The following is a 10,728-nucleotide window of genomic DNA, read 5'->3' as shown; positions in this document are numbered from 1 at the left end:
AAGGCAAAATTTTGCCACATGGATTGTGCCAAAATACACACTATACCAACCAGATTAAGCAATAATGCACAATATGCTTCATAAACGGGCATTGCGCGCCAAAGGTGCACATTAAAAATTACACCATAATGCCCATTACATGTTAAGCCACACACCATAATGTCCATTAAGTATTATGCCAAACACCATAATGCCTATTAAAATTATGCTACATAAGTGCTGTTTACCTATATGCTAATTGCCAGGGGTTACATGCTCATTGCCATGTGGGATTGCATGCTCATTGCCAAGGGGGAATACATGCTTGCGGTAACTGGGGGACAGCCGCCGCCGGGCAGAAATGACAGCCATTGACAGCCGGGCAGAGAGCAGGGGGCTGCCCCGCTGTATTCAGAGCAATGCAGGTCCCGGCTATTTGAAATAATACCCCTTTCACACCAGAAAATGCAGGGAGTTACCCGGGCTGGCCCCTATTACACCAGCCTAGTTCCTGCATTTTCTGGTGTGAGGAGAGAAAACTACCCCCCCCCCCCTTTTAAACTTTAGGGGTAGTTAACCAGCATTATCTTCGGAACCAACTGACCCATTTACATGTGGGCTTCAAATGATTTTCAAATGATTTTGGTCCTGTGAAACTGGGCCATTTGGTTCCAGAGAAATCTGTCCTCAAACAACATGAACAGCCATAAAATGACATTTCAAACATGAAAAAATCGGTTTACCCGCAATATCTCTAGAACCAATGAACCCATATGGACCAACCTGATATCAGATTGAAGGCCCAGCAATTTGAGTTAGACTGAGTTCAACCTCAAGCTTCTGTGATGCCGTGGAACCAGGTGGGGGTCGGAATAAGCAGGTCTCATGTTATCCTATGGGGAAAACGTTCCAGCTTTGCCTGGCAGTATCTCCGGTTCCCGGGGGGCTAGCAACGGGGGGCCAGGCTTGTTGGAAAGCCCTGACCCTCAGCTATAAAATGGGCCTATTTAGAGAGTGGGCCTGGAGCTGTAGCTCCATCAGCCCCATTGTTAATCCGGCTCTGCAGGCAGGTGTACAGGGAGATGGTATACACACTCAGATGCCCAATCGCTTACAGTGAGGGGGAAACGGTACCTCATATGGGGTGTGGTGTAGATTCCATGTCTGTCAGATGGTACAGTAGCATCTAAAGATGAACAAAGTGGGATTACATTTTTTGGGGCAGATGTACCAAGCCTTGGAGAGTGATACAGTGGAGAGGGATAAATGACCATACAAATGTAGTCTGTCTGTCATGTGTCAAACTCAGCCTGTAACATGGCCGATAGGAGCTGGGACAGACCGGATCAGGTGAGATCGGTGGCGGCTCTAGAAGTGGGGCTGTAGCACAGTTAGAAATTCAAATACGGGATCCACACCAACTACCAGCGAGTCAGTCTGGAATGGCAGTTAGTTGCATCTGGTATAGATCCCTTATTTGAATTTTGAACTGTACCGCAGACCCCCCCCCCCCCCCTGTCTCCACCACTATGTTAGATGCCAAAGGCCAGTTAAATAATATAATGGGTTTATTTAGCATTTTAAGAAACCACTAAAAACTTCATTTTCAATTTAGGAGGAGGTAAGGGGCAGCCGTACCCGTTACTGTATGCCTATGAGGATATAAAGAACCTATACTGCATTTGGGTCGTATATATACATCTATACATTTCTGTGGGATGGGGGGATCGTTGGCAAAACTATCCTGTACAGTAGTTTCAATGAGATGGAACTTACCATCATTAACACTGTGTGACAAAAAGCTAATTTCACCTTTAACCTAGTAGCTGAGGATGTCACTTTAAACAATTACATCTGGTATTTGTAGAGGAATTAGGATTAACATTTTACTGCTTGTTTCCCTTAAAACACAGCCTCCTGCCAGCTCAAGGTGCACTGTGCGATGGTCTCCTCCAGATCTTGTACATTAGCTGGTTCCCTTACACATGATAAGCATCAGTAGGAGGGAACTGGCAGAGAGTGAAGGGTTTTTTCTCTTCTCCAGAAGCCTACCTTGAAACACTACGCGAGAGATCGGTGTGAAAGCCGTTTTTGGCAGAGGGCGAGGATATTGTCCCGGCACTGTGGGAAAATGTTTAACGCTCAAACATTTCCTTAAAATTAGATTACAAAGGAACATTATAGGTCACAGAGTAAAAGCTTCCGTGTCGGGCGGTTCTTCTTCTCTAGTGGTTTATAGACCATTATCTCCAGGCCAAACCCTTTGGCACAGAGTGAGGGCCCAAAGTCCATACAGGACCCGTAAGCGGTCTAAGTGGACCTGGTGGTAGAGTTTTCGAGCTACTGCTGGGGATTTTCTTTAAGTTTCCATCAAGTGGTCAAAAGTAGGCATTTCCTCTCCCGAAATCGTGCATATTCTCGAGATCTGTCATGATCCCCTTCTGTCTATCATGTATTCTATAGTTTTCTTATTGCAGCCTAAATAAGTTCTCTTTACCATGTAGCTAGATATAAATATGATCTATTCACCAAAAACAGCGGTCAAAACCAGCCGGTGCAATGCAGAGGAAATAATTCAGGTAATGAGTGATTAACTCGCCATCGGATGCTCCACAAAGCAATGCAAAAAGGTACTGAACTTCTCAAAAAAGGCACAGGAGACCGAACAGCCCATTGGCAAACATTTTCAATTAGATATTCGTCTCCTGTGTGAAAGCCCATGAACCGAAAAGCATCAGGTTGAAGCGGAAGCAAGCGAAAAGCCAACTCAACTTAGCCATGAGAGCCCCAGGGCCAAATGACTGCACCATGGCCAGAGCATCGTAAAAAGACTGATACACCACCGAACATGCTCGGTGGAATGGCATCGTTCACAGAGGACCCTGATGGATAAGTCAAATACTGTATTAGTCTAAACTTCCTGAGCGCCTTCTTCGGCATCACCCCCACCAGAGAAATAATCAAATTATCCAAGGGGGGGGGGGGGGGGGGCTGCACGAAAGGACTCGCCATGCGACCAAGCTGGTTCTCCTTGTCAACTTTATCCCACGACACACTATGGAAAACTCGGGCCAACTGTGATTCTGAAAGGAACCAACCCGAAAATGTTACAACATATGCGATAATTAAATATGCGATGGGCGGCGAAGGAGGGCGGAGATTCTTAGAGAATCTCCCCCAAAATGATTATCTGGCATCTGTATTATCTACCCATAAATCAGTGTACATGAGGATGCAGCCAATCAGTTTGCAAATAACTGGTAACATTGCAGTATCGAGTGAATTGATAGGCTGCATTATCTCAAGTATTGGAAAGCACCAAAATGGCTGCATCCGCTCTGTGTAGACAGAATGTAGACTTTATTGCTGCAAAATGCAATTGCTTGACACCAAAATTATTCACTGCATATAAAGAATGTAATTATAAATGTAAAAATACAATCAAGATGGCTAAATTAGAGACTGAAATAAAATAGCCGCAGATAGCAAATCTAGGGCCTTATTCTGGTTCATACCTTCCTTATACCACTTTCACATCGCAGACCCGTTTTAAAAAACGGTATTTTAAAACGGTAATTAAAACGGGTCAGAGCCTTAATAGTGGCCAGATTACCGTTTTAAATGCAGGTTAAGTGTCATTCACATTGCAGTTGAAACGTTTCATTCTGAACACGTTTCAAGGCAGAGTGTGACCATTGCCTGTCATTATGTGACCTACGGATACCTGTGCTGGGACAAAGGTGAGCCGCGTCTGGGACACCAGCAGTCCTTGTATGGAGATCTGATGGAAGATGTGGATGAAGTCCGGGGAGTGGGGCACCAGCCTCACATTATATTCATACTGGCTGAAGATCAGGGATACCGTGACATTGGGTACCACGGATCTGAGATCAGGACCCCGACACTGGATAGATTAGCTGCGCAGGGAGTAAAGCTGGAGAACTACTATGTGCAGCCGATCTGCTCCCCCTCCAGGAGTCAGTTCATCACTGGGAAGTAAGTGCCGAGTGAGTGAGTGTTATCACACAGGATATCAGTGCTTGTGCTTGTGTTGTTTGCCTGAAATACCGTTTCAGACAAACTGTACACATTCACATTGCACAAAAAACGGCAAGGAACCGTGTAGGACTCTGCTTTTTACACGGTTCGAAATGCCAGTTAACTTAAAACGGTAAATCGGCTGTGGTGCATTCACAGTGCAGCCTTAAACGTTTTAAAAAGGGAAAAAAACGGCAATATACCGTTTTAAAAGTGCGATGTGAAAGGGGTATTAGATGGACAAAACCATGTGCACTGCAGGGGGGCAGATGTAACATGTGCAGAGAGAATTAGATTTGGGTGAGTTATTTTTTTTCTGTGCAGGGTAAATACTGGCTGCTTTATTTTTACATTGTAATATAGATCTCACTTTGAAATAAAACCCCACCCAAATCTAATTCTCTTTGCCCAAGTAACATCTGCCCCACCTGCAGTGCACATGGTTTTGTCCATCTAAGAAGGAATTTGCCAGAAGGAGTGATTATAGGAATTTGGCAGAAGGAGTTATTATAAGGAATTCTGCTGTAGAGAAGGACTTGGGGTCATCATAGATGATACATTGTGTAATAGTGCACACTGCTCAAGTGCAGCAGCAAAAGCAAACCGGACACTGGCATGCATTAATAGGGGTATGGATTCAAGGGATGCCAATGTGGTAGTGCCTCTATACAAGGCATTGGTGAGACCACACTTGGAATACTGTGTTCAGTTCTGGGCACCGCACCTTAAAAAGGACATAAATTAATTGGAACAGGAACAGAGAAGGGCGACTAAGCTAGTAACAGGTCTCCAATCACTAGAATACAAAGATAGGTTATACCAGGCTGAATGTGTCTTCACTGGAGAAACGGAGGCTGAGAGGTGATATGATTAGTATGTTCACATACAGGATTGGGAATCATATGGAATTGGTCACTAACAGGCCTATACTTAGGGCACGCGGGCATGTACTGAGGCTCGAGAATAAATTCCGTACTGAATTAAGAAGAGGATTCTTCACCATTAGAGCAGTAACATTCTGGAACTCATTGCCGGTGGGGTGATTACAGCAACTACTGTTACTGAATTTACATCAAAACTGGATACATTATTGGCCACTAAGGGAATCATAGATATGACTTACTCCTGTCAGTAGTTACACGTTACATAGGTTGATTTTGATGGACTAATGTTTTTTTTTTTCCCAACCTTAATTACTATGTTACTATGTAAATGAGCGATTAAACTCTTATAAAAAATGTCATAAAACAGGGGTAGATTTGCCTGTGTATATAATATTGTTTTCCTGTTATGTTATGAATGTTTTATCATGTTATATAATTATGACATCTCATTGTGATTTTAGCTTTACAGTAAACTAACAATGTAGTTCTGGAGGCTGATATTGTCTAATAACTTGCATTTAGAGAATACAAGGGCACTCGTGTGTGGTGTTTAGTGTTTACAGCCCAAATATAACCTGTACTGTGACTTTGTGCTACAAATATATACGTAGATCACACAAAGCGGAACACACAAAGTGTGAGGTGACATTGCTACCTGACTAATCTCCCAGAATCGGGATCCGGCGCACACCACCGCGGGGGGGGGGGGGGGGATGTCTGGGGGGTGTTCCTGATGGCGTGATTCACAGTGAATTGCATCTTTGTAGCCCTACTTCCTTTTTTACAATGCCTGTTACCTTGGCATTCCAGAGTGCGTTTCGAGGCATCCACATCCCCCGAAGATGATGCCACGCCTTCATTTTTCCTCATGTCTTTGAGGGCCCACAATGCCCACCCTGCATTCATGTTCTTCAATACTCACCTCTCTATCGTCCCACGGAAGATGCAGCAGCTATGATAAATCACTGTGGAAATGAGGCAGCAGCCATTTTTCCGGCATGGTGCACATGTAGGGAAATCATTGGGAAAATGACTGACACGCCATTTTCCTGGAGTCCTGTCGCATCTGAGAGCTGTGTTATAAAATTGACTTACATGCAGCTGTTACAAAATTTGGTGAATATATTGAGAAATGTATTCGAAAATGCATGTAGCCATAGGGATCCTGGGGAAGACATAGGAAATCGTGCCGCTGTAGCGCTTTCTGCTTTGCCTCATTAAGGACGCTACATAGACAAGAGATGTATGAAAATCCTGTCTGCTGGACCAAGGGAGTAAAAACTCCCCCCTCTCGCAATCCACAAATGATCAAACATTGTCCCAGGTGATCTTAGCAAACTGCAGATGGGCATCAATGTTTTTTTGGTACTTGTTTCCTAGCACGGCCACAATCGGGATTGGTCGCGGCTCTTATTTAGTGCACTTTAAGGGCCGCGATCACCCCCGACGGACGCGATTCTCTTGATTTTTTCCAATCTTGTGTATCGTGTACCATGCTTCAATTACCGCGACACGACCGACGCGATAATTGAAGATTTTCCTGAAATCGGGTGGATTACCAGATATCGGTCCCATCGGGAGCACTAAATGACAGGATTTATTGTCCCCGACGCGACCGACGCGATAATTGAAGCATTCACCGATATCGGGTGTTTTAACATATATCGGTCCCATCGGGAGCACTAAATGTCAGTATTCAATGCCCCCGACGCGACCGACGCGATTTTTTTATCAAAAGCAGCCATTTTATGGTTTTACATGGCTGCTTCCAATACAACCCCACATTTACACCCACATTTACAGGCTGCTTCCAATACAACCCCACATTTACACCCACATTTACAAGTTGCACCCTATTTTTAACTCCACCTCAACTATCGGTCCCATTGGGAGCTTTCTTTTATCGAAAGCAGCCATTTTATGGTTTTACATGGCTGCTTCCAATACAACCCCACATTTACACCCACATTTACAAGTTGCACCCTATCTTTAACTCCACCTCAACTATCGGTCCCATCGGGAGTACTGAATGTCAGTATTCAATGCCCCTGACGCGAGCGACGAAATGTTTTTTATTGCAAGCACCCATTTTTAATGTACACACTATTTAAAACTACACCTGAACTATCGGTCCCATCGGGAGCACTGAATGTCATTATTCAATGGCCCTGATGCGAGCGACGCAATGTTTTTTATTGCAAGCACCCATTTACAATTTACACACTATTTAAAACTACACCGGAACTATCGTTCCCATCGGGAGCACTGAATGTCATTATTCAATGGCCCTGATGCGAGCGACGCAATATTTTCTATTGCAAGCACCCATCTCATGGTTTCACATGACTGCTTCAAATTTAAACACACATTTACACCCTAAATAATAAATGACACGACACATGATAATAGATTTCAACACTTTTATTTAAAAGTTGATTTTTTTTTACGTTTTCTTTTTTGTAACGTATTGAACTACATTTTTTTTTTTTTCCTTTATTTTGTTTTTTACGGGAAAAAAATTGAAGAACAACATACAAAAAAATAAATAAATAAAAATATTATGTTTTTTTCTTTTTTTTTTTGTCTTTTTTTTTTTCTTTTTTGTATTTTTTAACAATATAACTGTCATTTTATTTATATTTTTTGTCATTTTTCTTTTTCATATTTTTTTTTCTTTTTTAACAATATTTCTTTCAGACACAAAATACAAACTCAGAAGAAGTTGATCGATCAGTACAAAGAGAATAGATGCCTGGCTATCACAACCAGGCAAATCGAAATGAGGCGTGGGAAGATCACGGCACACTCCAAAACAGTGCCCACTAATGCAAACAATCACATGAATCCAAAAGAAGTTACAAATATGCAGAACAGTGGTTAGTGAAGGAGCAAAACTAGTACAGCCATCGCAAAATTCAGGAAGACCGCACTGCAACGTTCACCAACCAAAATTGTAGTACATGACTAAAAACTTATTATTGTAGAGTACTCAGAAAGGAAGAGAAACAAGAACATTGCTGCCAAATTATAAATTAAAAGTCAAATTAGCCGAATTAATAATTTGAATAACGCTCTTCGCCTGGGGTGGGGGGCTGCACATTCCGCAATGCGGAGTACACAGCACCAGGCAAAGTCGAGGGATCAGTGGGAGGTGGCATAGGGGGTCCCGGCGCATAGTAAGGGGCAGGCGGAGGAGCAACCGGCGCACTGAACATGGGGGGGTGATGTGGGTGTGGGCATGGTGGCTGTCTGTGCGCATTGCGGCATGACGTTCCGTTGCAGTCAGCACAGATATCATCCTCTGCTGCCTGCAACATCAGGCCATACAGCACACGCTTAAAGTGGTGTTGGGTTGATCCTTTCCACTTTCGCATTTCTGCGCAGACATGATTCGTGAACATTTTGCAGTCATCTGAGGGATTGTTTACTGCTTCCTCCTTGTATGGGCAGCAATATTCCTGGCCGGTAGCAGCAGGTCTTGTCGCCCGTCTCCTTCTACGCCTCCTGGGGGGAGCTGATGAGGTGCTCGCCACCACAGGAGGCGCCACCTCCGACAACGACTCACCCTGCTGCGACGACTCAGAGGGAACTGCTACGTCAGCACTCTCCTGTGCAGTGGATGAAGAGTCTTCATCCGTAGCAGTTCCCTCTGCTTCCCTCCTTCCTTGCTCCTCCACAATAAAGAGCATACGGTCGTAGTACCACAACTTCGGCTGGTACACATCTGCAGGGTCAGTTCCTGAAGATCGCGACTGCTGGACCCGATTGTGCTCCTTCACCAGCACTGTCCGCATATTAGTGAACTTCTTTCGGACCCACGTGACGTTTGCATTAGGGACACGTCTCAAAGCGTAGGCCGAGATCTTCCCAAAGGCCTCATTCCTCTTTGCCTGGTTGTGAAAATCTATGTGATCTTTTCGCCACAGACATCTATTCTCTTTGTAGAGATCGATCAACTTCTTCATGATGTTTCTATCAACCTCACGGGCCATTCTGTAAAAAAAAAAAAAAAATTAGGTTTACACTATTAAAATGAACGCACTGCACTGTTATTCATTAACACACTACAAAAAAAATAAAAATGTTTACCTCAGTCAGTAGCAGGTGTAAAAAAAAAAAGAGTTTTAAACTAATTCCCTTAAACGGCCAAAAAAACACAATCAAACTGAAATACAATCCGCAAAAAAAAAAAAAAATTTATCTGAGATATTGATAGCATATGATATAATAAATGCAATTTACACCACATTTGACAACAGAAGTAATTATATATTTGTGTCCCTCCACCATACACACGCACCCGAAGCGTGGCGAGCGCAGCGAGCCCCGCGAGGGGACGCGGATACCTTCACAGGTAAGCGCGTCCCCTGGCGGGCTTCACAGGTGTCCACATCACCACGGACACCTGTGAAGCCCGCGAGAGGACGCGCTTACCTGTGAAGGTATCCGCGTCCCCTCGCGGGGCTCGCTGCGCTCGCCACGCTTCGGGCTCGGTGGACCGCTGCGCTCGCCACACTATTATATTCTCAACTCCATGCCGACGTGGATAGTAGGGCATGAAAAGGTCGGAGGACGCGTACCGCCGCCCCTCGCGGGGCTCGCTGCGCTCGCCACGCTTCGGGTTCACGTGGATAGTGGGGCTGGTACACTGTGGAAAAAAGTCATTTTAGGTACATTAACAAATTATTTAGAAGCACAATTTAAGCACAACTTACATTATTCTGCTCAAAGATGGAATTGGCTTCCAAAATATTCAAAATTATTATTTTTCTGAATCACCGATAACCGCAACTGCAATTCCACAAAACAGATAAAAAAAACATCAATAATCAAAATGGAATGACATACAAATCCACCCCCACTATCCACGTGAACCCGAAGCGTGGCGAGCGCAGCGAGCCCCGCGAGGGGCGGCGGAACGCGTCCTCCGACCTTTTCATGCCCTACTATCCACGTCGGCGTGGAGTTGAGAATATAATAGTGTGGCGAGCGCAGCGAGCCACCGAGCCCGAAGCGTGGCGAGCGCAGCGAGCCCCGCGAGGGGACGCGGATACCTTCACAGGTAAGCGCGTCCTCTCGCAGGCTTCACAGGTGTTCGTGGTGATGTGGACACCTGTGAAGCCCGCCAGGGGACGCGCTTACCTGTGAAGGTATCCGCGTCCCCTCGCGGGGCTCGCTACGCTCGCCACGCTTCGGGCTCGGTGGCTCGCTGCGCTCGCCACACTATTATATTCTCAACTCCACGCCGACGTGGATAGTAGGGCATGAAAAGGTCGGAGGACGCGTACCGCCGCCCCTCGCGGGGCTCGCTGCGCTCGCCACGCTTCGGGTTCACGTGGATAGTGGGGCTGGTACACTGTGAAAAAAAGTCATTTTAGGTACATTAACAAATTATTTAGAAGCACAATTTAAGCACAACTTACATTATTCTGCTCAAAGATGGAATTGGCTTCCAAAATATTCAAAATTATGATTTTTCTGAATCACCGATAACCGCAACTGCAATTCCACAAAACAGATAAAAAAAACATCAATAATCAAAATGGAATGACATACAAATCCACCCCCACTATCCACGTGAACCCGAAGCGTGGCGAGCGCAGCGAGCCCCGCGAGGGGCGGCGGTACGCGTCCTCCGACCTTTTCATGCCCTACTATCCACGTCGGCGTGGAGTTGAGAATATAATAGTGTGGCGAGCGCAGCGAGCCACCGAGCCCGAAGCGTGGCGAGCGCAGCGAGCCCCGCGAGGGGACGCGGATACCTTCACAGGTAAGCGCGTCCTCTCGCGGGCTTCACAGGTGTCCGTGGTGATGTGGACACCTGTGA

General features: G+C 45.2%; 1 protein-coding gene across 1 annotated transcript; it reads right to left on the bottom strand.

Moving 5' to 3' along the window:
• Positions 1-7,618: 7,618 nt before the first annotated feature.
• On the bottom strand, positions 7,619-9,674 carry LOC146046334 (uncharacterized). Its single transcript, XM_083165592.1, has 2 exons — positions 9,617-9,674; positions 7,619-8,894 (listed from the first exon to the last, which is right to left on the bottom strand). The coding sequence occupies exon 2, from the start codon at positions 8,891-8,893 to the stop codon at positions 7,955-7,957; it is 939 nt and encodes a 312-aa protein (XP_083021718.1). The 5' UTR covers position 8,894; positions 9,617-9,674; the 3' UTR covers positions 7,619-7,954.
• Positions 9,675-10,728: the final 1,054 nt, after the last annotated feature.

This window comes from Crinia signifera, chromosome 11, assembly GCF_055691185.1.
Source record: "Crinia signifera chromosome 11, ASM5569118v1, whole genome shotgun sequence".
Taxonomy (NCBI): domain Eukaryota; kingdom Metazoa; phylum Chordata; class Amphibia; order Anura; family Myobatrachidae; genus Crinia; species Crinia signifera.
This window is presented reverse-complemented; position numbering and strand designations above follow the sequence as displayed.